Below are 27,976 nucleotides of genomic sequence, written 5' to 3'. Positions count from 1 at the left end.
TTTTCTTATAGTTGGGTTTCATTATACTTGTACAGTTTTGACATTTCATTGTAAATTAGATTTACCTAGAAAAGATATTTTTGGTTATGCATTCAATTATTTTTTTATTACCTACATAGAATATTTTATAAATATTGTGCTCTGATTGATAATGTTCACGGATAATGTTAAATTCTGTTACAAAATATAAAGAATGAAAGGACTCAAAACCAAAAAAAACTTCTTATAATTACTGTTGTAATGAGGCAGCTAACACTAATTTCTATCCAAAATGTATAACTCGTCCTGAGATTGCTGAGCGCACGATGAGTTATTATTAATTGAGCATAACAGATCATTTTGTTTGAAGACATGAATCAAAGCTTGTGCAATCAAGTGAGCACAAAATATTATTTTTGTCAAAAGATACGGAAGATATTTATCTCATAAAGACATACGATATCAAGAACCGTTATTCATAATCTTAAAGTTACCCAAGTATGCCTCAAAATAAGGGTTATGTTCTTTTTGTTAAATCTGACTGACTTATGTGAATACTAAAGTCGTGTTTAATCTCCGTCCCACAGATTACTACGCTTCGAATAGTCCTCAGCTGCCTACGCCAAACCTACCGGCGAATCCTCCTGGCGGTAGGAGTAACCCTACTACATTGGTGGGACCACAGGGTACACCTGCCACCCCCACTGCGCCCACTGCCACGCTTTCTCACCCACAAGCTTCTACACTCATGCACCAAACTATGCCTGGTAATCATCGACTACTACTATTCTTAATATTATGTTTAAAATGTTTCAAATGACATTTATTAACACAATGTTGCATTTATAGTCTAACAAATTAGTAGAAGCCAGGATGCGCGGTGTAGAGGTCCTTAACATTTAGGATATAGAACTACAGTCACCCACTCGCAAACTTATATGGCTGACAATTACCTGTTTGCAATGGTTCTTTTGTTTTAGAAATACAGGAATTAATTAACTGTACAGTTGATAAATCGTAGATAACGAGGCTCTCTGCTAAGTTGTCGGACTATAGCTTCTGTGACGTGAACATTTAGTTACTACTCTATGAAAAAGTCTTATGTTATTACTCAGCATTTGTCACTAGTGACACTAGTAATTAATTATCATAATGAAAGTACACCAAACTAATAAAGAGTTTAACACTCATTATAGTAAGTCAATTAGTAAGACAAGAAAATAACCAAAGTATTCATGTAAGTGGTTTTCAATGTATGTCTATCTTTCTAATTATGCTACATGATTATCATTTATAGTTAATCTCCATTTTCCACTAACATAATTATCTAACTAATGTTAAGTATCTTAATTATTAAATTTCTATTTAAATAAAACAAGGAGATAATTGCATGAAATACATGTAATTTAAAAGATAGTCAAGAATGCAAGAATCTGCCAACTGTAAGAAACACAAAGCACACGATTATTACAGTTAAAGTATATTTAATTTACCAATACTAATATATGGATAACATTACTAAGTAAATGTTGTCCTTTAGTCTCTACCTAACCCCATTGGAACAAGGCGTGGTTTTGTATGCTTTTGTTAAAGTCACCATATAGATAATTCTTTCTTAGGCAAGTATTTTCCACGAAAAGTTCAATTTTACTGTCAAAGAAAATGTCAACGTGTTGACTATTAGTATCTAGAATTGAGGGAGAAGTAGATAGGACTAAGGAGGGGTGTGCTTGCAAGGGAAGACAACCAAACCTACTGTTTGAAACTATATAGCTTCAAGTGGGCTTCAGGGCACGTGTACTCTCTAGGCGAAGATATACGTGGTCATATCAATACACTTGCTGTAAGATCGACATTGTTCAGTCTTTCTGCTACTAACTTCATAAATTTGCCACTGTGATGTAATTATAACTGTATGTAACATTCCATTTAGGGATAAAACCAGTATCTATATTCAAAACCATCATAGGACGGCTTCACTCAAGAACAAAGTGTTAAATTTAAAACAGTAGCCTAAAACTACAGTTCACTGGATTAAGCTTTAATCATTGTTCTCGCCTAATGTAAATATACTACTTCCTGATGTACAAGACCATCATTTTAGAGTGAGTTACACTTCAGATTGTATCCTTACAGGTATTCGCCCGCAACCACAAAAGAGAAGTCACAGAGTACCTATTATCGACCCTAAAACGCGTAAGTAACTGAATACCATTAATATGTAGTTACTTACCCTTGTTCAAAATTAAATTGTTTTTATATTTGTTTCAGAACAAGACATCTTTTCAGATTATTATACCAACGATAATAGTTTTTTAAACAGCGAAGCTAACGATCGACAAACACCACAACCCGTAAGTTGTTTTCTACAGTATGCCGTACGTATGATGTCACATTCAAAGCTGCAGCCGGCTGGCTCTCCATAGAATCGTTTCTTTTATGTAATTTTACGATTCACATTGGTTCTATTTTGAACAAGCGCGCACCTTTCAAACAAGCAGTTTAATATTCAAGAGTACGATTTCACATTTAATTTTGTTGGGATTAAAATTTATTGCACTAAAACTAATTCTGTTGGAAGTAACAGAGCTGTTGTCACATCATCCGTCCGTGTGTTACAGTATTTAGGTTTATAGTATAATAGATTTTTATATCATTATTATTAAATATGCAAGAAGTGAAATATAATAAAATATTTTATTGTTTACATATAACTGACACTATATTTCGTTCAAACAGGAGGCAACACAACAAAGTATCGCCGAACAATTTAGCAGAATGGTCAGCGAAGTCGCTAATCAACCATGTGATAACTCTATTAAATCGAATTATGTATCAAAGAACGTGGAGGTTCCTGTGACATCCACGACAAGCACTGTCCAAACTCAACCAAATGCAATAAGCTCTAATAATAATAATGTAGTAAAGTCTGAAATATTAACTGTTAACGAAAATAAAAGTTTAGGACCTGATATTGCTGTGGAATCTAGCGAAACGCCTATAGTATCAGCAATATCAGACAGTCCTGTTATAGTGCCTAAAATGCCTATGAACATTAAGCAACTCCAAAAGAATAGTGAGCAGACTGTTCAGTCTTTAGTCCTAGATACAAATAAGAATATACCACCTAATAAGCAATTTAAACAAAGCAAAAATGTGCCTCAAATCGAAGAAGTAGACAAGCCGACAGATAATATAAATGTTGCTCCAATAGCAATAGCTACAATAGCGTCAGTTACCACTTCGACAACAGTGGCGACGTCAACAGTGCCTGCACCCACGCAAACGACTGCTACGATCATGACACCAACACCCGTTCCTATCCTCACGCCTGCCCCTCAGCCACAGAGAATAAGAGAACCCAGGGAAAGAGTTAAATCAGAAGACAAAGAAAAAGCGAAGGAAACCGAAACTAAAGAAAAAGAAAGCCGCGCTGCGTCAAGTAAACCTACACCTATTCAACATAATGGTCCTACGCCACCTGTAGGTAAGTGACATTTTTATACAATTGTCTTAAAAGGATCAGTTTACACAATGGTTAGTTTAAAAACCTTTAATCCTCGATTTCACAGTTGATTTTTATAATATTACGTAGAATGCGTTTATTCAACGTCAAATTTTTTTCTACATAGTACATATTCTCCTCTTAAATCCAAATCCTTTTTTACACCGCTATTTAATTGAATTGTTAATACCTTGGTTATAATTAGTACACTGAGCACTTAATAAAAAAATGGTATATGTCGTAGATACTGCCTTTCCAAAAATAGTCTATTTACCTACATAGGGCACGCCTTAGAGGTTTGACAATAAAAACTCTATTGCGCATACTGTCAACATTATAAGATTGTTGTTACCCTTGCGATGTAGAGTGAGTTAATATTACGTCAGCCATTTATAAAATACCATCCAAAAAGAACGATCAGTTTGTCTTAGGAAAAGTGAATAATTATAAAATTACCTATATTGTATGCCTAATCTATTCTTTAAAACTGTATTGCTTAGGTCATCTCATAATAATTAAGTTAATTACGAGAGGCCAAGCACAATTAAATAAGGAAATTAAATTTTGGTCGGAAAAATAAGACTTATAGTAACAAAAAGTCTAATTAAACACATTTATTTTAATTGCCGACCAATAGTAATAAATGTAGATGAAACTTTATCTTGATCAAAAATTTACAAAAACGATAAAGCTGTCGAGGAAAACATGCACGTATGCAAAAAACTACATCGGATAAGTAAAATTGTGTAACCTATCTTTTTGAAAATGGCAACACTGTCTTTTGAAACGTGTATTGTGAAAAAAATGTGACTTGGGTCACTGTCTTTGCCCTGCTAAAAAATATTAAACTATATTATCTAGGTATTACAACTTAGGCGACACAGGAAGTTTATTTCGTAACACTAAACACGTATCCGGTCTGGTATTGTAATTATATTTAATTTTATGTCTTCTTAATCATAAATAGTTCAATATTATTCACATCAAGGTGCCTCTTACAAATTTCTTTTTTTTTTATTGGAAAACATTCAGTATTCAGTTATCTTAGTCAATGATTTACAATTCATAAATTCTCGTCCAAAGGTCACTCAAAAAGTACGTAACGAGACAATAGGGTTGACAGGCTTCATTAGAATCGAGTAACATATCGACTCCGAGCCTTGGTGCGATACTGGTGGGCTTCTTTGGCATAAAGTATAAAAAATTGAGACGTAGACATTTGTTTACGAGTGGTTGTAAGTGATACATAGCTTTTCATCGCGAAATTAATTATGTTGTTCGTTATAAAAATATTTCGTGAAATACTATAAATTTTATTAGATTTATTTATACCCTTAGAGGAATGTAAGATTTTTTGTTTATTATAATTTATTTCGTTAATAACATTTAAAGCATACAAACGAACTTTCATTGCTTTATTTAAGAAAGCAACATTCCGATATACACTACTTAGAAAACTTAGTATGAAACAAAAAGAACGAATCGATCGATTGTGTACTTGCGCACAACACTAGTTCGCCGAGCCTCTTGTCCGCATGGAACGATCCAAGATGGCGGCTTTTACCTTACAGTCACTGAGCATGGCTGCGTTTTAAATATTTGTAACTTTTTTTATCAATATCTTTTTAACATCTGAATTCAATAATTTAACATCTTTAGTGTAAAATATTTATTTAAGTTTTAAAAATAAGTAATGTGTTTCATGTGCAAATAGTGTTAAAAGTCAGACAATATTCTAGATCCTTGAGTGACCTTTTGAATAGACTTTCTTTTACCATATTGTTACATTATCGTATCTTATTTTAGGTGTGTGAAGATTTAATATAAAGTTTAACCGATTAATGTACTGTGATATAATTTAGGTATCAGTGCCACATAAAGTCTGATATTCAGGTACTGTGCAAGAACTCCCACGTGGAAATATCTCACGTCTCTATTTATAGATTTACGAACTTGGTTCATAAAAAGTGATAGGCTAGATTAAAAATCAATTGCTAGATATTTCGTTAAATTTTCACTGTCATTTCGTAATCCACTTGCCACATGGTAATAGAATAAATAGGTGAATATTTAATCGTACCGACATTTTATAGTGTCCGGTTGAGTCGACTGTCACTCCATATTTTAGCGATGTGTAGTCCTATCTATATATTTTATTAGACAGTTGGTTTTTCAATAATGACCTTGATATTAATGAGTTGTACATAACTACTTTTATAAGAAATACATTCACTTTGTGAAAAGGTGTCTTGTATCTGTTTCCTAGAACTTAATTGAACATTACACATGCTGTTGCTAAGTCGAAACTTTTAAACCAACAGCATTTCTTGACAGGAAAATCTGACCAGTAAAGCATGTTAAATTTATCGTGTGCATATTCATATACAAACCGCAAGCTATTTAGTTAGAAGGGGTAAGCAGTAAAGATTGACAGCAGTATTTTTTTCTCTTACAGCGATTAGTTCAGTTGATAGCTTGTCAGAAGCTATCAGCCCTCCAACTAGTCAAAGTAATCAAGCATTAGGTGTGGAGCCCTCAAAGAAACATATAGCAATAAAGCAATCTTCCCCAGTTCCTGAAACAAAACCTGCTCAAGGAACTAATGTTGAAGTTGTTGTCAAGAGTGAGCCCATTATTGAACCTCCTCCAACAGCCACACAACTTTTGTCTGCTAGCATTGAGAAGGTTGCCAAGGAACAGCATCCTGTGCATCATAAGGCAACAGAAGTAAAGGAAGCATCAAGTGCAATTGAAGCTCAGGCTAAATTAACACAGAGTATATCAAGTGTACTGCGCTCTAATCAACCTGATTCTAAAATGAAAGATATTAACCTAAATAATAAGACTACAGGTTTGTGAATATATTTTCTTATGTATTGTAGTTCTTATTAATTGTCTATTAATTATTCATGATATACATACAGTCTTTACTAGTGATTTTGTTGTAATAAAATTCCAGGCTTATAATATAATAAAATCCCAATGCCTACTTTAAGGGTATTTTGAAAGTGAGATTAATTTGACAAAATAATCAGATAATATTGTAAACTAGCTGACCCGCGCAACTTCGCTTGCGTCACATAAGAGAGAATGGGTCAGAATTTTCCGTGTTTTTGTAACACTTTTTACTGTTACCTACTCTGCTCCTATTGGTCGTAGCGTGATGATATAAAATATGCTTTTTTTCACGAAAAATATTCTCAAAATTATTTATATCTCATAATATAACGAAGTCGCGCTAAGGCATATCCGCCATTAAAACAGTTGCCATGGCAACGGAATTTTGTTAATTCAATGTCATTATAATATTAATTTTTCGCGACTTCGTTGAATTTTCTGAATTTTCCCGGGAAATGCGTCATTTTCCCGGGGTAAAAAGTAGCCTGTGTCCTTTCTCGGGTATCAATATATCTCCATACCAAATTTCATGCAAATTGGTTCAGTAGTTTAGACGTGATTGAGTAGCAGACAGACAGACAGACAGACAGACAGACACAGACAGACAGACAGACAGAGTTACTTTCGCATTTATAATATTAGTATGGATGATAAGGTCACCTGTCCTAAAGAGGCCAATATATACTAGTTCAGTGTTTATGATTTTTAAAGTTTGTCTTTTCATCTGTGTTGCCTATGAATTAAGATATTCCTTGTTGTAATTTGTATTTATTCAGTATTATTTGTATTAGATCCTGATACTGCCAATGGAAACTCAACTGAGGTGACTAAAACTGAGACTGTTAAGGAAGATATCAATAAAAATGAAAAGGTTCTAAAGAATACTAAGAATACTAATAAGAAATCTGCAAATAAAATGCCCAATAATGATCTAAATATGGAGAAAACTGAGTCATATGAAAATGGTAAAAATGAGACTGATAAAGTAGTTAATGTAGAAAAAGATAAAATTCAGCCTGCAGAAGAAATGGCTTCACCTAATATTTCTGCACCGGAAGAAGAGAAAGCTCCAAAGGAAACCTCTCCACCAGTTTTTGTACCCAAGTACAAATATGGTGAAGGTAAATATATGCTTGTGTAAATATATCCGTTAAATATGAAACTGTTTCAGAACATTTTAATGATGTATTTATTTTTACAGATCAATGGTCTCCTCTCAATACCGCTGGCAAAAAGTGTTATGACATTGACTTGCTCAAGCAAATAAAGGATGATCCTATGTCTAAAAATAAGCCTAATGTTCCAATGTTGGAAGCTTGTAATGTCATAAGGGTAAGTTTTATAGCATATGTTGTTGACATATGTACAAAACGAGACATATTACTTAACAAGAAACAAATTCTATCTTTACAGACTACACCAATGCAAGAACCACAGCCATTCACTCCGATCTCAAGGCCTATGAATAATGACACTTTTCTTCCTCCATTTGCCAAAAATTCTGGTATGGGTTCAAGGAATAATACACCAAGAGAAGCCAAGAAGGATTCAAGAAATATGACTCCTAGTGGTAAGACTGACTGTCATAATTTATTTTCAGTAAGATAATAATTATCATGTTTTATATTATGCATGTGTACTTTGTTGCTACAGGTAAAGGAAGTGTCAAGCTTACCCCTAGCTCTAGCGGTAGTAGTGCACATAAGCCAGTTATTCATGTGTCATTGTCTTTGAGAGAGGAGGTCAAGCTAAATGAGGTTGATTCTGCATGGAAACCAACCAGATTCCGCAAAGATACAATAGATGAGGAGGAACATAAAACACAGGTATATGATAATATTCATGTACTTTGTGATCATTTGTTTTTGTTCATACTGTATTTAGTGAAACTAATTGTATCTTCTTGATTCAGGAATTGTACAAGAAGTTCAGGGGTATCTTGAACAAGTTGACCCCGCAAAAATTCGATACTTTACTGGAGAGAGTTAAAACATTGGAAATCAACAATCAGAAAAGGCTCGAAGGTGTCATTGACCTGGTATTTGAGAAAGCTATTGATGAACCCAATTTCTCTGAAGCATATGCTGCTATGTGTAACAAGTTATCTGTACTCAAGGTACTGTTAGTTTGATATGCTATGGTTATGTAAATTGTCCCTGTGACCTGAACATAATTATAATAAACTATTTATTTTGCAGGTGCCCGCTGATAACCCTACATCTCCAGATAAATGTGTGAATTTCAGAGCTTTGATCATCAATAAATGTCAAAACCAATTTGAAATGCATTCAACTGATGAACAAGTTCTAAAGTTGGAAAAGGACCTTGCTGAATGTACTAACCCTGTAAGACCTTATAAAACAGATATTTATTGTTTTATATGCACAACTGGGTATAAAGCACTCTAAATATTAAATTTATTTTTCAGAACAAGAAAAAGGAACTTTCTTTGATGCTTGAAGAAGAGAACAGAAGAGTGAGAATGAGATCTGTTGGAAATGTCAGATTTATTGGTAAGTCCAAGCTATTATTTAACTAGTTATATAATTCTATTGTTATATGAAATATGTACTCTGTATCTTTAAACTACATACTCGAAAGTGAAATACTGTTTAATGTTTGTCAATCTTTTAGCTGAAGCAATAGCTGTCGCGAAGTTGTTTCTTTCTTTTTATTTTATGCGAATTTTTAATTATCTTGAATGCTGTCTGCTTATTTGTTTTTGTTGTAATTACAAATTCTGCTTTGCTTAATCTTTCTTGTGTCTTGGAACTTGTCCTAAATTCAGGTCACTAAAACAAATATCAGCAATGCGATTTATTTTGCAACAATGTGTGTATCATAAATATTTAATAATAAGAATCCATGCGAAATTAGTAATAAGTTAGAGTATACATTTTAGTCTCTATTTATGAATCACCTAATTATATTTCCATTTGTTTTAGGTGAACTTTACAAGTTAAAAATGCTGACTCCTAAAATTATGGACTATTGTATGAAGTATCTGATTGAGAAGTTAGAGGAGGAAAAACTCGAGTGCTTGTGCAAGTTACTGACTACCATTGGAGAGCAAGTTGAAAATGAAGTGAATAGCCAACTAGATACCATATTTAAGAAAATGCAAGATATTATTGCAGACCGCAAGTCAAATAAAATCAGCAGTCGTGTGAGGTATGTGTGTAGCAAAGTATTGCATAATAATGTACATTACAGTCAGGTGCTATAAATTAATTTTTGTCTATGACAGGTTCATGCTTCAAGATGTAATAGAACTAAGAAATCGAAAGTGGGTTGCTAAGACTGTCATTGATTCCCAACCTAAGATGATGGATCAAATTCAAAAAGAAGCTGAGCAGCAGCAACGTCATATTGAGGTAAATGCCCAACAATTGTGTTTAAAATTTGTTGTTGTTTGTAACAACTTGTTCTTTATTCATCTTATATATTTTGTTTTTGTTTTAGATGATGAATTCATGCCCAATTGGTTTCCGAGGTCGCGATGAAGGTGGCCGCGGTAAGCGTGGCGATAATCGTAGGCAAAATTCAAACAATTCATTTATGGACAATAGTACTTGGAAACCTTCCAGGCCTAACTACCCAGTTGATACACTTAAACTGAAGGCAGTGTCTGTTCATGGGCATAAGGTAAGGTGTTCTATAGATTCATTCTACCTTTACAGTAAAAAGTCCCCCTGATTGATTGTGTCTGCTAGCCATGTAGCGAATTTTTCAAGTGGTAATAATTTTAATTGAAACTATCTTTAGTGATGATTTCAATTAAAACAGTTTATTTTACCAGGTTTCCGTCATCATTGAGACATGCAGTATTTAAATATCATATCTTAGTAACTGTTCCTTGTCTTAATCCAATCTTAATTCTTGTGTAAAAAGACTAAAACCAGGCTAAACTTACCATTTTAGAATAGTTTTTTAATGATTTGTTAGTTCAACTAGCAAGTCATTGTTGAGTCATTTCAATATGGATAAAATTCCTTCTTGGCGACTCTGTGCGTCGATGATTTCTGGTGTATAATCTAGCCTGCAATGTATGCTTGCAATGTAGTTCTAGATAAAAACTAAAGTAAAGCTTGCTGAATATTTGAGTACTATTGAATAAGAAAACGAATAAATTATAATAAATAAAATTTGAAGAGATATCCAGTTAAGGTAAAAATCAATAAGACAATCTTGACTATGATAACTATTGTAAATAATATTTAGTGCCATTTTTGGTTCAGAAAATGCACAGTGCACACAGGTCCTTGTACTGACCATAGGTTAGGTACCAAAGTTAGCTATAATTTTTAGTTTTTTACGCAACTTGTGTTGAGATAGGTTATGTTTTTAAAATTATTTATTTACTTGATTAAATCGCTTTAGCGGAATCCCAATTTCGAAAACCCAATTTTAGTCAGGTACTCTTTGTATTTGACTAATAATGGGTTATTTTAAGTTAAAAAATCTAGTTTATCTAATATAATGTTTGACACTTTTACATAATCATATAATTATATAACTAACGGACCGGCCCGGCTGGATATAGTGCAATTTTTTCTGGTCCATTCCCACGGGAATTTTGATCCCATTGAAACCTTGCCCTGTCAGGTACAAACATATTTACAAAAATAATTATCCAATTTAGTTTAGTTGTTTTAAAGTTATGTGCCTATATACATTTCAGTGATTAATTTTTATTTATATTGATAAGTCATTTTAATTGATTGTGCTATAGTCAGATTAGGGGTGGAATTGGCGACATCAACAGGATATCATTTATTTATTTAGGGAAAACAAACAGTTACAAACTTTTCTTAACTTAACTTTTCTTTTTCTTATCTTATTGTTTAATTGTAATAAGTTCTGTCTGTAATTGATATATCAACACATTGGATCTCACTGGTCGCTAAAGATTCTGATTCAGATTCTTAATCATTCCTCGAGAACTGCTCACCTATTATCAACTGAGAGGGTAGCCTGAGGAAGCAGGTTTCTTTTTGGATAACTTATTCTAGAGTTTTGTATGAGCAACACTTTGTTGAGCGAATTGTACACGTCATCATTCATTGTGAACATCATTTCTAGGAAATGGTAAATGACCTTGTTCGGACCATAAAGATTTTCATACTCTTAAGTTGAATTGTTTCAAAGTTGTTTTTTTACAGAATTCTTTTTGTATAATTATGAACCTTTAAGAACGACTTATGTCAGAGGCTAATACTGATGATTATGATAAACGATTTCTCAATCCGGTTGATAAAATAATCTAAATAATTTTTGACGTATCAATACATTTGCCTATTGTGTTACAACTTAGATTTTAGTTATAATTCATGCATGTAGTGTTGACATGGTGATCAACCACTTATTAAAGATAACCAAGCCCATCTTATTATTATTTTGAAATAGAATGTTTTGCGCTGTCTCACTGGCAGACTTAAGAATTTCATTTCAATAACTCCATCATCAAGTGGCTGTAGCATAACTTTAATAAAATTTAATTTGTTTTAGAATCTTAATAATATTAAACTGGCTCCTCATCAGTCTGCATGGAACCAGGGCTCAGGTACTAAGAATATAGTCCAGGCCAGTAGCAATTCCATGATCAGTTTAACGAAAAATCAGTACAGTGTCCTTGAGAATGTCAGTACTGACCCCACAACACTGAGAGGTAAGCAAACATTATTTAAACGGTTAATGGAATTTCGACATTTTTCTTATTGCTTTTTTTAAACAAATGCTACCACAAGATCACACAACATACAGCTAGTTTTTATATTGCAGCTACCAGGGACATGCCTCCTAGCTATCACTCCAAGGGTGCATCTATAGAAAGATCGACTTTCAACTCTAGAGGGGACTTCAGTAAGTAATCTGAGAGTGATCCACTCTAATATTTTGACATTATTATTGAATGTTCAAGTTGGATTTCTATTGAATTCCTATGTGTCCTAGTGTTTTGTGTCAATTACTTTGAAAAGATGATACTTTTCAGCAAGCGGCAGTGGCAGCGGCAGCCGCTCAGGATCTGTAGGTGGACCGCGTTCTAACTCCGGAACACGAAGCACAAGTGCTGCCCCGCCTCCGCCAGTGGTCAATGAGGCGCCTGCACCAGCTCCTGCACCTGCAGCTGTTCCTCAGGAACCTCTGCCAGAAGCCAAAAAGAAGTCTGTCAAGTCCATGATAGACCTCAGTCTTATTAATCCTGATGATGAAGAAATGGTGGCTGAGGTGAAACAAATGTATCAACCTCAATACCATGCTGCTGTTGTTAGTGAAATACTCACAGTGGCCATCGACAAGTAAGACACTACATAATCAGTAAATATGGAAACATTTTGTGTGCTACCTTTTATTTATTACTCCATTTTTTTTATAGGTCGGCAAAGGACTTTGGAATGATTGCTAAATCACTTCTACATTTAGTATCAACTAATACAATTTCTGCTGAAAATTTAGTTGCTGGCATGAAAGACATATTTGAGTTTGCACCTGATTTGTACATTGATATCCCAATGATCTATGATAATCTAGGAAAACTTATTGCACCACATATTGAAAAGAAGGTATGTTATTATTATGTTGTGACATTATCACATGCTTGATTATTAAAACAAACTTGTAATGCCTACATTACTAAATTATTTGTTTTTCAGCATATCACGTTCCTACAATTGTTTAGGCTTTGTGAAAGTATAATCTCTTCAAATCAAGGACATCTGTTTTTGAAAGCTATTATCAAGGAATTGAAAGAAAATATGGGTCCCTCCTTTGTTAAAAATAAGTGGCAGGAGTCTGAGCTTCAACTTAGCCAATGGATGGAAGAAAAACAGGTTAACATTATTTTTGTTTATTTGTCATCATCGTAAATCATTTCTATACCATGTGAAAGTAAAATTGGAGTGTTAAGCTTTTAAAGTTTAATAAACATCATAAGATAAAGTGGTTAAAGAAAGAGTTTGAAATTCCGCGCATTTTGATTAGAAAATATTTATTCATATAGAAAATATTATGATTGTTTCCATTTCTGCAGGTGGCTAAATGGTTGGAGGATAATAAATTTGAGTTCTTGGAAGGAGATTCTAAGGCTTGTGAAGAAACAAAGAAAATCTTGTCGCCTGCTCAAACGCAAAGTAAATTAATTCAGCTAATGAATGCTGATGAGAGCAGTGAATGTATAAAAGGCTGGGTACAGGTAAGATATTCCTAGTCCCTTCATTATACAAACGTCTTACATATTATTATCCAAATAATACTTTGAACTAACTAACAGTTTATATTTTCCACCTCATTCCCTCATCTACCTTTGATAATGGATCGTTAAGCAGATTTTTTAGATTCTCCATATACACACCTTCGATAATGGATCGTTCAGCAGATTTTTTAGATTCTCCATATACACACCTTTGATAATGGATCGTTCAGCAGATTTTTTAGTCTCCATATAAACACCTTCGATAATGGATCGTTCAGCAGATTTTTTAGATTCTCCATCTAAACAGTTAATTGTAAGAGTGAGGGAGAGACTATATTTATTTGACTTTCAACTATTATTGATTTGAAACTGACATGACCAGTTACATAATGCAATGTTTTTTTGAACAGGATAAGTTTGGTAAATCTGCGAATGAGGATTGGTTTATGCGAGCACTAATCCAAGCAATATGCGAACACGCACTCTTTGGTCCTGAGGGACGTGATGTGCCACACTTCAATCAAGACCGTATGAATAAGTATGCGAGTCTTATATCCGAGTTTGGCGAGACGAAACAGGCGAGGGAAGCAGGCTGTTTGATTGGTATACAGCAGCTAATACATAGGCTAGAACACCCACAAGGTTAATATGATTATAAAGTGGATAATAATTGTTTTATTGTAGACAATAATATGTTTTATTCTAATTTAATATTTGTTTTTTTCAGGCTTAACATTAGAGATATTCCAGTATCTGCATGAACAATACATAATTTCATTAGACGGTTTTCTTGCATGGGAGAAATCCGAAAAGGAACCAGAAGGAAAAGGTAACTTTTCACTTAATTTAGGTTACTTTTTTGAACACTCAATGCGAGATCTGTGTTAACGAATGGTCTGATGTTTTGCAGGTGTTATGATGAAGGCGTTGACCTCGTTCTTTACGAACATAAAGGAGGCCGACAACGAGGATTCGTGCAGCGAGGACTGACGCGGGCCTTGCGCTGCGGTAGCGTCGCCGCCGCCGCCGCAACACGCGACGGTGATTGTGCCCGGGCCATCAACATCGCCCGAGACATCAACTGCATTCAATGTCTTCTATATTTTTATATATTAGAATCATCCTAAATGGAACTCATAGATTATATTATTATTATGGTAATGCTTAACCTAACAGAAGCTAGAAAAAGTTGTATAATATTTTTTAATGCGATAGTTATTTATCAAGGTTTTAAATTAAATTGCTTCAAAATTTTAATGCGTAAATTGGTATCGTACCTAAAAATTAAATTGGAAATGCATCAGATTCATTTTGCATTGGTGTGATTTCCAAGGTACAATATAATTCTTAATTTACGGTTAAAATAGTTTTATTGATTATGAAATCACAGAATTAAGTAGTCTGGTTTATAATGATTTTTTTATTCATCTCCCTAGTAATATAATTATTTAAAAAAAAGTTTCGAAAAAAAAAATCCAATTGCATTATTCTCTGTTCTCAAGATTTGCAAAGACATATTCGTTTTAATATGTATGTATTTGTTTTAATGTTTTTACTGTTTTTAATTTTAATTCTAGAAATATACATTATTTCCAAATTAATTTTTAAAGATTACATTTAACACTTTCCCTGATGTGGGATTTTTTAAAGTATTTATTTGATTCTGTAATATCGAGGTAAGCTGGTAAGCCCTTTTATACAAGACTAAAATAATCAAAAACTAGTACCGAAAGATATTATAGTTTTTGAACCCTAAAAGGTAAGCTTTGTATGAAATGGATTTGAATAGTTCGCCTTTGATATGCAGAACTGAACAGCCAATCTCGTCAACAGAGAATTATTAATATCCGCGATCTATAGGCACAGTTAACATCCATAGATTCGTAGTATACATTGTTTGTCTCTAGAGCTTTTGATACACTTTGTGTATGTAAATATAGTATTGATTTCTTGCGGAAATCCCATGAAATTATTATTTAACCACCTATTTTGGTTCTGTAAAATGAATTAACCTTTTGGACGCTATTGCTTACCGTTTTAAGGACCACTTAAAAACATTTATGTACTCTTAATTTGAACATACTACTTGGGAAATATTAAAGATATATATTTGTGATAATGCTATTGATAGTCTTAAGGCATAGAGTACTTCACACTGGCGTTCAAAATGGTTAAATGCATGTTACTGGTACTGTAACTGTTATATGTAAATTAACTACAAATCTTATTGACGCCGAAATGTAACTTAAAAACCATCGCAAACTATTCAACTTATCATAATATAGATTTTACAGCTATCTCATGTTTAATAAATATTTATAACATTACATGTTATTGGCGCAATTATTTGAAGCGATCATTTTATTCGTTTGGATTTTGTTAAAGGCAAAAAATACGTATCAATTTGCTTCATACTTAAAATTTCAAATACTTATTAAACAGTTAAGTTATTTCGCTTCATTTTAAAGTCTCTATTTTCATTTATTTGTTTCCTTATTTTAATATTCAATAAGTTTAATTTCTTCGTTATGATTAATCAAAAGCTCCAAGTTACACTATACTTCTTATACAATGTGACTTTTGATTTAATAGATATTTTTTTATTTAGTTTTAATTTAATTAGTTAGCAGTGACTCAGTTAGCAGTGATATTTGTCTCAAATCCTCGGTGAATTCAGTTCAGTGGGACGCGAGGCGTGCGGCCCGGAGCGCCGGCGGCTCCTGTCACTAGCCAGGGCCCGTCTCGTGTGGCTTCACCCCTCGCACTGCGCCCTTTGCATGTTACGCTCATTCAACTTTACTGTCTCCGCTACTGAGTTTTTATTACTTATAGCTACTCTTGTCAGTTACTATGTATGTTATGTAAATAAACTTTTTAAAAAAGCTAATTTTTACTGAGTATTCCTATTAAAGAACACCATATTATATTGTAATATGCCCGGTGATAATAGTAGAAAATTTACAGCCTGCATTCATAATTATAAATAGTCATGAATAGAACTTTTATATTCCATTGAAATGTATATTCAACAAAAAATTTAGTTAAAACACACGTTATTTATTATTAAATTTTATATATAAAAATTAAATAATCTCTATTTGAGATTTTTGTACATAATCGTTGTTTTAATTTTTAGATAAATGTTTAGGGTGCAAGGACGTATTCCATTAGCTATAGAATTTAGTTCATACAACGCAATATACAAAACTGACTAAAGTGCAATCTGCAGCGAACTCTTCAGCAATACATACATAAGATTGAAGTAATTATAGTTAGATATTATTATATTATATATAAAAATTAGAAACATAGGTTGTAAGCTATGCAAATAATTTAAAATTAGGTTTGTTGCCGACAGCTAAACCATAACACCACTAAAATCGTAACAATCACAGGGACATTTATCGGCTACAATATAAACGAATATTTTCATATTTTTCGTAATAGTTATTTAAAATCGTGTAGTATTTTATAATAATATACATCATATTTACATCTTTGTTATTATCGCAGCGAATAGAACAGAGTAGATTATATTAGAAGTTTTGTCGTTAATCGCAATACAGTTACCACTGGGGGGCAATGATTATTTCTATTGAGGTTGTCCACCCGGGTTGGTTGATAGTTTAACTTTTGTATATCCATATTTTTTCTTAGCAAGTAAATTATTTGAAAAATAAAACAACGATATAATGTCTAATACATTCATTTGAAGTGTTTGATTGTAAAAAATATAAATTAACAATAAGACCCGAATTATGAACTCCGTTAATGTATAAAACATTGCATGACATTATTGTCACAGTTTTACTATAGTTGTTAGCTATAGTAATATTGTTAAGAGATTGTTGTTTGATTGCCTTGGGTTATAAATAATATCAGAAACTAACATTGGTTTGAAATGTAAAGGTGTAAAAGTTTTTGATAATCATTATTATTATAATTTAAAACCATTATTGCATGACTTTGTTGTCGCATACTCTACGGTATTGTCTATAGTTATATTGTATAAAGGTTTCTCTAGGCCTTAACTGGGGTTAATTCTAGCATTGTAGTTCAATTTCCAAAATTATTATTTGCTGTCTCTAGAATTGAAGGAACTTTGTGTTGTGTCGTCGTGCTATATGACATACGAGGCCGAAGTAGTAGTAAATAAATTTAATGTGTTGAAGGTTATCACGCTCCGGTGATGCCCCGGAACAGCTTGTTAACTATAATTGTTTAATCTTTTCAATATAATCTGTACATAAGATAGCATTGCATTGATTTTTCATAATTTCTAGAAATTGTCCATTTATTTTAACATGTAAAAGTTCTATTGGATTAATTGCTGAATAAACTGGTCACTTAAAATGGTTTTGGGTGATCATTATTTCTATTTCTTGGACTTATTCTTCTTATGTTGTATTCCGGTTTTTGATCCAGACTTTTTGTTCTTTATTTTTGGCCTCAAGTTCCTGAAATCCAGCTTTACTCCTTCATACCTTCATGTTATTCTAAGGACGGCTAGCAATTAATAACAAATTTATAATTTGTACTGGGTATTCTCACTCGCGAATACACGAACGTTCGAAAAGAAGTTTCGAAATTTTAGTAGTACGTGCGAAATAACTGTGTGACTGAATCCTAATGAATTATGAAATAAAAATATTTTGTTTTTACATTTTTCTCACAGCAGCTAACGTGCAGCTATATTATGTCACACGAAGTTATCTGGCGTGTGCTATACCATTAATACATTTTATTAATGAAGTAACTGCACGCTCTACACGTAAAGACTAACACAAAATTAACATGATTACGATTAGGTATTCAATGGACTTGATTTGCTTGATTATTTGTTTGTTCGTACTTATACGTGAGTGTGAATAAGTATTTTTTACTTATTACGTTAAAATCAGTCATTACACCACATTATTTGGATACATTTTGAAATCTTTGCGTTCGATCACGATCACATTAAACACTAGCTGACCCGCGCAACTTCGCTTGCGTCACATAAGAGAGAACGGGTCATATTTTTCCCCCGTTTTTGTAACATTTTTTACTGGAACTCTGCTCCTGTTGGTCGTAGCGTGATGTTATATGGGCTATAGCCTTCCTCAATAAATAGGCTATCCAACAGAATTTTCCAAAATTTTCAATTCGCACCAGCATTTCCTGAGATTAGCGCGTTCAAACAAACAAACAGCAGCCTATAATATATAGCTAAGTCGCACGATAAAAACGATAACAATTTTTTTTTAGATCAAATTCAGGACTAGTTACCAAACAAGTTTGTTTTGTTACAAATGCATAAGCTATTTTAGTGAAAGCTGCAACAAACAAAAGCACACTTTTTACACAGCGAGCGTACGTGTAGCGTAACGGACAAAATCGAAGTCATAAGAGAAAAGTTACTTTTGAACGGATTTTAGCTCACGGCGATGAGTACGTTTTTTGCTCACTGCAGTACTGGCCTTTAGGCTAAGTTCATATGACCGCGCGGAGCCGAACTTTCGACCGCGCAGAACAAGATCGAGGTTAACAGCTAGTATCGTCTACATCACCTAGCCTTAGGGAATACGTGGCAGGCAAGTGTCTACGGTGTAGGCAAGTGAACTGAGAAGTTCGTGTACACTACGGCTTAGCTTAGCGCAATCCGGTAGGTTAGCTATCTTAGCACATAGAACGCAGTACTACTTTACACATTCAAACTAAATACGAACTTTTGAATAACATTTCTTGCCGATTTTAAAGACGTTGTAATAAAAACGTTTTAAGTGTTTAGAAAAAAAGGTCATGCGCAAATCGGACTCATCCATGAAGGGATAAGGGGTCGGTAGTAGCTATTGACTATAAAATGCCTACTACAATTTTTCGACAGCAAGACACCTTTTTTTGTATAAAATGACAAAATTATACTAGTAGAATTTGAATATAGTACGTAATTAAGCTTTAAACAAATTTTAGTTCGTATAAAGTGCGATCTACAGCTTGTTTTTTTGTTTTGCTGTTAAGCGGCATTTTATCGAACATTCATCTACACACAGGTAGGTAATCCAGTTAAACGCCCGCTTATATGCCTAGCAAACCTCTATAAAGTGAGATTTCACTCATCATCAGTTTTAAAATGTTTGGAAGAACTGCATAACTATTCAACACTTACCCGACGTTTAGTAATAAGACAGTAAATACGTAAAGTTATTGCAAAAGCTAGAATTGCAGTTAATCCTAAAATATCCACCAACCCTATTTAGCAAAAGTCGGTAATGTTGGACTTTTACTGACATAATCACAAATTGCAACTTTTTTCTTCAAGAGCCTTGGTGCTTCTCAGGGACAAAATGTGTAAGATATTTGCCTTCTTTCGCAGAAGATACATATGCATATTCGTTAGTTTCATCCGTTTTAGAGGTATGCACCTATCGGGTAATGCGCGTACCATTCCATTACATTGATACCTACTACATTATATTACATTATCTTAGCTTACATTTCAATGCTCTACTACAAGTACAGTTGGATTGGGATGGCATCGAAGTAGATGTAAATGTGTGACTTTAAATATATTAAAGTATCCGGCATTGCATACGATACGTAGGGATAATAATATAAATATTTCACAAATTTCGTGCCCTATAAAGGCATTTAATTTATGGCCCAGTATTTGTATACTTATACAATACCGGTAACAAATTACTTACTTATATAGGTACAAGTCAGTGTTTGTAAATGGTTAGGCAAAGATTAATTTCATACAATTTCATAATATCTAAATATTCTTCGGTCATGACATCTATGATACTTTGCCAGTACGCTCTTGTGCTTTTATTGTCTTGTATTTGTATTTTCACTTGCTTTAATCCTAAAAAAAAGCAGATTTTTAGATACAAAAAAATCTATATATTATTTTATTTTTGTTTTTTTAACGTACGTTTTTATTTTATAGAACATGTTAGTCAAATGTCCCGCCTTTCTTGGATATTCGATTACAGGTATTAAATGTACCTATTCTATTATTGTGTGTAATTACAGTGTTATTCCGTATTAGGTGGTGACTGGGCTGCGATCCTCACACGTAGGTATCAAATATTTAATTTTGTGAAATTTGTTATCGTTATTTTTGGTTGTGTTTGTCGGTTGCCTTTGCATATTTCCGTATAAGATACATCAATAAGGTACTTAGAAAATGGCAATAGATCAAATGACAAAAATACTAACTATCGCAAACTCCACTAGCAATAATGTCCAAAAATCTTCGTAAATCAACCTCGTCTTCAACTTGACCAACGTAGAATAAACGTACTAAATGTGGCATCAATTCAAGTATGCGACGTAAAGGAAATACGGCAAACCGCCACTGATGAATGCTTAGCGTTACTGAAAAACGGGTTAGACTGTTAGATTCTATAAAAAGCTAATTTATTTAGGTACACCGTCCTATACCGTCATATACGTCCTAGGGCCATAATTTCATCATCATTTGGCGGAAATCTACTATAAAAAGGATTTGAACTAGCACTATGGACGTTAAGTCGATGAGTTGAATTCCTAGCCTTCTGTCACTCAGTAGCTACTCCTCGATATCCGGCGTTATGATATGGTGGTCGGTACTGCGGCACGGTATTAGGCACCATAGGAGCCTTACCGAAGCCGTTCTTGGTGCAAGTTCTTTAGCACCGTTACGAAACCATAATCCACCTACCGTCCCAGGCCTGTTTAGGCATTTGATCCTGGGGGAGACACGGGAGTGCTCCACGTGACCGACCGGTCAGCTGGTCGAACAGGTCGGGTCACGTTGCAGCAAACAGCTGCGGGGATTGGGGACGGGCTGCGCACCGCACGTGTAGCGCATAACGTAGACTCAGCAATCAGTGCCAGCGACAAAAATGCTGTGGCATACCTAATCGTCGAAGCATACCTCGACGCATGTTGACGTACGTAAAAATTCAGAACAATACGTAGGCAAACAGATACATTTTTATGAACATTACTCACCTAAGGTATCAGCGTAATGAAACGCCATGTGCCTGACAAAGCAACTTATATCAGAGTCCTGTCGTTGTCTCATCTTTAGATCGATTCCGAATTGCAAGTGTACTTCACGTAGAGCCATGCTTGGTGTCAAGAACCGTCTTATATTGTCGTAGTCACGAATTCTGACTGTTTAATTGAGCAACAAAATTAGTATTTTCGAATAATTTCAGGCTAGGGCTAAGAAAAAAATGGTCATCAATCGCCTGGTTATAGATAGGCTAAATATTCATAAGTACCTACTAACCTACACATACAAAATACAACCAAAAAAAGTGCTACGTGTGCGTGTACGGCTGACTAGTACTAAAACAAGATGATTGCTTGCTATATTTAAAAAATAAATACTAAAGTGTCTACTTAATTCCGACACTATGACAGCATGACACTAACAGAATGCCATTAGTAAGTAGAGATCGGGACAAGCAATGATGACTTTTCTCCACGCTTGGTCTGGTATAAGGTGGCCGCCTGTTCCGAGAGCTGCATTCGTTTTGCCGGGGATATAAGTCTCACGACACATTAACTAAAAGATAAGAAAATCATATTATGGTTAACTTTCCTGTGCCTAGAAATAATCTTTACTGCGCCTTCGAGGATATCCTCATATGAGCTAGTTTAGTTAGTCATCTTTACTTTACTTTCTTTAAGAAAAAAGCATATTGAAACATTCCAAAGTAGGTATCAATCTTATTTGTAATTTATTCTTACCTGTAATCTAAAGTGAGGTCTTTTAAGTACCGGTAACAGCGACATTAGTGCTAAGCCAGATCCGTCGGCTATATGGGAGTACTCAAGAGCAAGAACTCGCAAATTCGTTAGTTCTCCAAGACTCCGAAGAAAACATTGCCTGGTGTCTGGTCTCGGCAAGTATTGACCGCTACCTGGAGCAGAATTTGATTTAAAAGTACCTATCAATACATAGGTATTCTTTATGTTTCCGTCTATAATAGGCCGGCCGTAAACAAAATTTACCAATATAAATATTTTTTTTTGTCGTCGCTCAGTATTAGCACGAAGTCACAGTTGTATAAAGCTGAAGCGAAACTTTAAAGGTAATTTGTTACTAAACTCTTTTAGTTCTCGTACAATGACCGTCCTCATTTCACCTAACTGCTCGAACTTTCCACAGGTCTTTAAAATTTATGATATAAATATTCAGCCATAGATTTATCAATGTCATAAAGACATGACATGACGTTTTTCTATAAAATCTAATGTAATTATATAAAAATTGAAAAATCATAAAAAAATACAAAATATTTCAAGTAACAACAATAATTTAAAGCACAATCATGATTAATTGCATGCCTGCATTGATACTGTGTCCCAGTTGCAAGTTATTCTGCTTCTTGATACCGTGTGCGTTTCTACTGGGTATGATGGGGGTATATGTTGGAGGCCTGTTTTCATATTATTCTGATGTAGCCTACGTCAAGATAAATACTATGATAAACAATACATCATTATAATAATCGAGGATTAATTATTGGTAAAATGAATATTTACTGCGTAATGGCAGTAATTACCTAGACAACGGGTTTTGTCGTTAGCGTTGCTACAGTAACGCAATAACACTGTCAGTAGCTCCGAGATGACCACCGACGAGGAAAAATGTAAAATAAGTAAACTTTTACAAGGAATAGAAGTTCCAGAAGTGAAGCTGACAGAACGATGTAATGACATAGTTAAAGAGTTCCATAAACGGTTCGATAAAGAAGTCGACGATGAAATTAAACAAGAGGACGTGGAAAGTGAAGCGTATGAAAATCCATACAGAGTTGACCCGCGGTTACTTGAAGAAAATGAGAGAAAATTACGGGAGTTATTAGCGGAATCCAAACGGTACGTAGATGATTAATGTTCCTAACCATAGCATATGTATATAGTAGTCTATAGGTATAGTATTTTATAAATAGTATTAAGTATCTCATTACTCAATCAATATTACAGGACCAAAAAGCAACTTTCTGAGAATGTAGTTTCAACGAATCAAGGAGATCCAAAGCGGCCCTGGAGAACAAATACTAATAAGGAGAAGCTTCTCCGTATAGATGGCGAGCTGAAGCGACACTTGGAGAAATCGTCTCAGTTGATTGTACCATTAGCTGATACCGATATGCAAAATCTTGTCAAGGAATGTCGAGAGGAAGCACGTGTCGCACCACCTGTTGGGATCACTCGCCTCAGAGACACTGTGGATGCAGCTAAGAAGCATTTACCCAACTTTCAATACAGAAAGATTGAAAATTCTACAGCAGTTGCAATCATGCCTGAAGCTCACGATTTAAGTCCCAAAATTGTGCCTAATGATTCCAACAAGTAATTGAGTTTTGTTGTACTTTGATTTTATTTGTGAAAAATATATTTAAGCATTTATTTAGATACGTATTTTAATACGAACTGAAGTTGAACAAGCTATTCTAAGATTTCGTGCAGCATTACATGACACTCAAACTAAAAGTACTGAGTGTAATACAGAATAAGTTCTAAATGCAATTAAAATATAATAACTAAGTATCTAGCAATCAGCTCTTCGCTGTTGTGCGTCTTCTTGCGTAATGAGAGGGGTAAGGTCTAGAGACCCTGTATAAGTTGAGCACATAGCTTCCGTCTTTGCATCAGAAGAACTAATAAAATTTAAAACTATTGCACTCACCGGTAATGTAACTATAGTTTATAAGTATAGGGTTCTCGTTGGGCAGTACGAAGTCCCAGAGAAACAAGTATTTGAGAGTGTGCGCGTTAAAACATGCAAGTTGTTGGATAAGCCGGACACCCTCTAGTCTCTTACAGCACATGTTCTCAAACGACACTAACTGCAGGTGATTCTGAAAACTGCAACAATTCACGCATGATAGATTAATGAACTAGAACCACTTTTAACACTTCACGAAATAAAGTAGTTTTTTTGCAAGCTAGCTTTTGAAATTAGCCGAAATATGTATGTTTATTGTTTGGTTCAAACTTCTTGTTAATTAGGGTGTTTTTATTCTTGTTAATGTTTCGTAATACTTATTTTCCTCGGGTTTATAATTTTTTGACACATCAGTTCTGTTATGAAAAGGACCGCTTTGTTTTTGCCAAAATCTATGCATCATAGGTACATCCCTATGAACATCCATACATTTTGTCATACAGGACCGCCGGTTACATAAGAAATGATTTCTGTTAAGAAATCATAAACGTACCTTATAGTATTAAGTAAGAGCTCCATAAATGATTTTCTTCTGAAGCAATCCAGGCGATCCAACTTGACCAATTGATCACTAATTATAAGGCGATCCATTTGAGATTCGTGTGCCTTAATTTTCTGTAAGAGAACAAGAACTGCTTTACATTTTTGCTTAAGATACTTCTCTCGTAAAAGAAGAATAAATAGTGCGAGATCCTTTACTGATTGCACACATGTGTAGAAGTAATTATGTGGGTAGGCAGAGATTATGCTTGCAAACTGCCTTGCCTACTAGCTACTTTTGCTGTTATATTTCCGTTATCTAACTTTTAATAGACAACCCGGGATAGGTTATATAAGACTGGGACAAGCAGGGGCTGTACAACGGGATTACCTACATCAACATTCATACATCATATAATTATGTGTAGGTACTATATCATAATACAAAAAAATACAAATTTTCCTTATTTTTAAACGAAACGGACACTAAAACTTAAACACTATTAAATTACCTTTAAAGTGATTTCCAGGTCCCGGTTAAGAGTTTTCATATAGAGATTAGTCGGTTTCTTCATAGCCACGTTTGCTCTCCACAGGTAGTCGCCGAGGCGTGTGGGCAACCGCATATTGGGATACTGGTACACAAACAGCACTTGTTCACAATGCTCCTCTGCGAGGAAGTAGCGTTGCACATCGTGGATGTCCCAGTATCGCGTGTCAGTGCTCCTTTTGATGAAATAAAAGTATTTATTACCATAGTCTTGAATTCCATCTACCTGGACTATAGTTACATAGCTTATTACCGGCATAGTTCGCATTTCCGTGGGATTTCCGAGATAAAAACTTACCCATTATGTCCTTTCTCTGGTTTAAAGCAGAGTCGAACTTTATTGCTAATAGTCAACCTAGCTTCAAAATTCTTAAGGCATCCGAAGGTTCTTCAGGCTTAATAAATTGACAGAAACTAGGACACTGATATGCTCTTCTAACAGCTCAGCTAGTAACCATGTAGTACCCATGAAATTAATTTTCGCATCAACATTTGATTACGGCAACTGATTGATCCCCGCATAGTAAGGTCTACATCGGTTTTTCTAGAGAATACTCGCCACAAGTATCGTTAATAAAAGGAGAGATGTATTACGTACATGAGAACGTCATCCTTCGCCAGTCTACCGTCTGTGCTTTCAGTGTAATGCATCCAGATGAAGGGGTTCTGTACCCAGTCGCCCAGGGCCAGGTTCCCCGGGCTGGGTCGGTAGATAAGACGATCGCTCATCCATTTTACGTACTCCAACTCGCCGATGATTTTTATACATTTGCAGTTGTCATCTAAAGTAAGTAATTTTGTAAAAATTAGATTTGCCTAGTTCATTCGTTCCTGTGTTCATTATTGTTTGAAGGGCAGAGTTGTATTTTGTCAGCAATGGTTATTCGAACATTTTTATAATATAAGTGTCGATACCAAATTTAATGTGTATTGTGTACTTTTAGTCACAAAATGTCTAAGCTTGGATTTGCTTTGAGACACTAAATTAATAATTAATGTTATTAAATCTAAATAAAGTCGTTTGGTTCTAAACTAAGCAGAGCTTGTACTATGGTAACCAAATAACTGATAAACATGAAACATACCTACTTATATACTTCTAAATACATAGTTAAATTAACAACCAAGCTTAGAACAGATACTCGTGCTCATTACACAGAAATTTGTCCATTGTTGATGGGATTCGAATCTGCCACACGTGGCGCTACGGTTATTGCGACAAGGTGACTACGTTAACCACTGCGCCAAACCTACAGTTAAACTACGTGCAATTTATTGAATATTTGTGTAACGGAATGGCATCTATTGATTTCGCTAACTATTACACGTCTATTAGAAGTTCAAACGTTCAAACCTTTATCGTTCATTTTCTATTCTTTAATGTAACTATAAAATAAAACTATAATTTAACTAAGTAAATACGTCTAAAAAGTAAAACTTCTAAAATATAAATAAACATAAACACTTCACAATGACTTTTATAAAAGATAATGACGTGTCATAGATTACAGACATAATTTTAAAATCTTTAAAAAACTACTGCAGTTTTACATTTACTTTTGAAGATTGCCTTTGGTATCATGACCAACTGTTTTAATAGTAGGATAAATCTCTGAAGTCTGGGGATAGATTCTATCCTCTTCGACAACGACTAACAAAGCTCACTGAAATCACGTAGGTCTTCATATCTGAGATATTGAGTACCTAAGTATTAAGTGGTCGGTCCTTGTTAGCCAGATGCCAATAAATGGAAAAAAAATACATTTAACTAGCTTCCGTCCGTGACTTTATCATCGGGGAAAAAAAAGTATCCTATGTGTTAATTTCGATTATAAACTCTGTGTTAATCCGTTCAGTAGATTTTCGAGATAGACCAACATACATCTATCCTCGCATAGTTACTATCGAATTAATTAAATTGTTTGATAGTAAGATAGTAGGTATAGGATTAGCCTGGTTACCTAGCATCGTGTAAGAATAAGAATTAGAGATGTATAGCAAAGTAGTTGTCCAATAATGATAATAAGTACTCATTGATATAGCCAGTTCCGTTCACCGGTTGGTAAACTATATGTGGGTCACCCATCTATGGAACGATCGCATAATGGTATTTAAACTTCGCGTCTTCGTGCTTCGAAGGGCGCGTATATTGTTAGTACCAGTTCTTATCAACTACGATGACCATCGTTAAGCCACGTCAAAGACCTTCGGGTGGCTCGAACAACTTTGACCACTTACCATATGACAATAAAAGAATGGCTTCGGCCGCGTATGATACCAGAGTTTGGTAACCAGTATCATACGAAGAAAAAATGATCGTTGTAGGATACTGGTATCCAAGTAATAGGAATTTTTCGTTTTATGTAACCCAGTATCAGCTCAGGAAAATATCAAATAATTACAAGTGAATAATTAACATCTCCTCGTATGCAACTGATGATGTCATGTGCATTGATATATTTCCGCGTTGCTTGTAGTCCAAAATGAGTAAAGATATTGAATTTATCACTACGAAGAGAGGAGGAAGAGCACTATTGAGTGATGGTCGCAAGTACCGCAGGAAAAAACCTTACTCAAACGAATCCACCTTTTGGCTTTGCTACAATATTAATTATAGATGTACAGTGAGTGTCAATCTAAATGTTAAAAATGAAGTCG

The 27,976-nt window shown here is 34.3% G+C and overlaps 3 protein-coding genes across 6 annotated transcripts in view; 2 read left to right on the top strand and 1 right to left on the bottom strand.

Moving 5' to 3' along the window:
• LOC142986278 (eukaryotic translation initiation factor 4 gamma 3-like) overlaps window positions 1-17,952 on the top strand; it is a 39,287-nt gene extending 21,335 nt beyond the window's left edge. For 3 of the 4 annotated variants that reach the window (XM_076134695.1, XM_076134697.1, XM_076134694.1), the window contains 24 exons: window positions 567-746; window positions 2,116-2,175; window positions 2,251-2,333; window positions 2,719-3,466; window positions 5,940-6,335; window positions 7,174-7,503; window positions 7,584-7,714; window positions 7,796-7,952; window positions 8,036-8,208; window positions 8,295-8,498; window positions 8,581-8,727; window positions 8,811-8,895; window positions 9,328-9,553; window positions 9,630-9,756; window positions 9,845-10,027; window positions 11,891-12,050; window positions 12,164-12,244; window positions 12,375-12,681; window positions 12,759-12,945; window positions 13,036-13,212; window positions 13,413-13,574; window positions 13,985-14,216; window positions 14,302-14,403; window positions 14,485-17,952. In XM_076134695.1, coding sequence (XP_075990810.1) covers window positions 567-746; window positions 2,116-2,175; window positions 2,251-2,333; window positions 2,719-3,466; window positions 5,940-6,335; window positions 7,174-7,503; window positions 7,584-7,714; window positions 7,796-7,952; window positions 8,036-8,208; window positions 8,295-8,498; window positions 8,581-8,727; window positions 8,811-8,895; window positions 9,328-9,553; window positions 9,630-9,756; window positions 9,845-10,027; window positions 11,891-12,050; window positions 12,164-12,244; window positions 12,375-12,681; window positions 12,759-12,945; window positions 13,036-13,212; window positions 13,413-13,574; window positions 13,985-14,216; window positions 14,302-14,403; window positions 14,485-14,564 — 4,718 coding nt within the window. In that variant the 3' untranslated portion in view covers window positions 14,565-17,952. The remainder of the gene's footprint in view (window positions 1-566; window positions 747-2,115; window positions 2,176-2,250; window positions 2,334-2,718; window positions 3,467-5,939; window positions 6,336-7,173; window positions 7,504-7,583; window positions 7,715-7,795; window positions 7,953-8,035; window positions 8,209-8,294; window positions 8,499-8,580; window positions 8,728-8,810; window positions 8,896-9,327; window positions 9,554-9,629; window positions 9,757-9,844; window positions 10,028-11,890; window positions 12,051-12,163; window positions 12,245-12,374; window positions 12,682-12,758; window positions 12,946-13,035; window positions 13,213-13,412; window positions 13,575-13,984; window positions 14,217-14,301; window positions 14,404-14,484) is intronic. The other variant, XM_076134696.1, reaches the window with a different exon arrangement.
• Window positions 17,953-19,995: 2,043 nt separating this feature from the next.
• On the bottom strand, window positions 19,996-26,823 carry LOC142986280 (uncharacterized). The gene is made up of 10 exons (XM_076134698.1): window positions 26,673-26,823; window positions 25,917-26,100; window positions 25,281-25,494; window positions 24,782-24,903; window positions 24,250-24,428; window positions 22,302-22,474; window positions 21,984-22,116; window positions 21,555-21,719; window positions 20,778-20,936; window positions 19,996-20,421 (listed from the first exon to the last, which is right to left on the bottom strand). The coding sequence occupies exons 1-10, from the start codon at window positions 26,683-26,685 to the stop codon at window positions 20,276-20,278; spliced, it is 1,488 nt and encodes a 495-aa protein (XP_075990813.1). The 5' UTR covers window positions 26,686-26,823; the 3' UTR covers window positions 19,996-20,275.
• Window positions 22,779-23,959, top strand: LOC142986573 (uncharacterized). Its single transcript, XM_076135084.1, has 2 exons — window positions 22,779-23,435; window positions 23,544-23,959. The coding sequence occupies exons 1-2, from the start codon at window positions 23,185-23,187 to the stop codon at window positions 23,914-23,916; spliced, it is 624 nt and encodes a 207-aa protein (XP_075991199.1). The 5' UTR covers window positions 22,779-23,184; the 3' UTR covers window positions 23,917-23,959.
• Window positions 26,824-27,976: the final 1,153 nt, after the last annotated feature.

The sequence above is a fragment of the Anticarsia gemmatalis genome, chromosome Z (assembly GCF_050436995.1).
Source record: "Anticarsia gemmatalis isolate Benzon Research Colony breed Stoneville strain chromosome Z, ilAntGemm2 primary, whole genome shotgun sequence".
NCBI classification, from domain to species: Eukaryota; Metazoa; Arthropoda; class Insecta; order Lepidoptera; family Erebidae; genus Anticarsia; species Anticarsia gemmatalis.
The sequence above is the reverse complement of the archived record's forward strand: the minus strand, read 5'-3'. Positions and strand labels throughout refer to the sequence as shown.

Excerpts from the sequence above, each read along its gene's own strand:
- LOC142986573 (XM_076135084.1), top strand. The coding sequence starts at position 23,185 with ATGACCACCGACGAGGAAAAATGTAAAATAAGTAAACTTTTACAAGGA. Across the intron at positions 23,436-23,543 it reads TTATTAGCGGAATCCAAACG|GACCAAAAAGCAACTTTCTG; the intron begins GTACGTAGATGA and ends TCAATATTACAG.
- LOC142986280 (XM_076134698.1), bottom strand. Across the intron at positions 25,495-25,916 it reads GCGAAGGATGACGTTCTCAT|GAGCACTGACACGCGATACT; the intron begins GTACGTAATACA and ends TTTCATCAAAAG. Across the intron at positions 24,904-25,280 it reads ACCTGGAAATCACTTTAAAG|AAAATTAAGGCACACGAATC; the intron begins GTAATTTAATAG and ends GTTCTCTTACAG.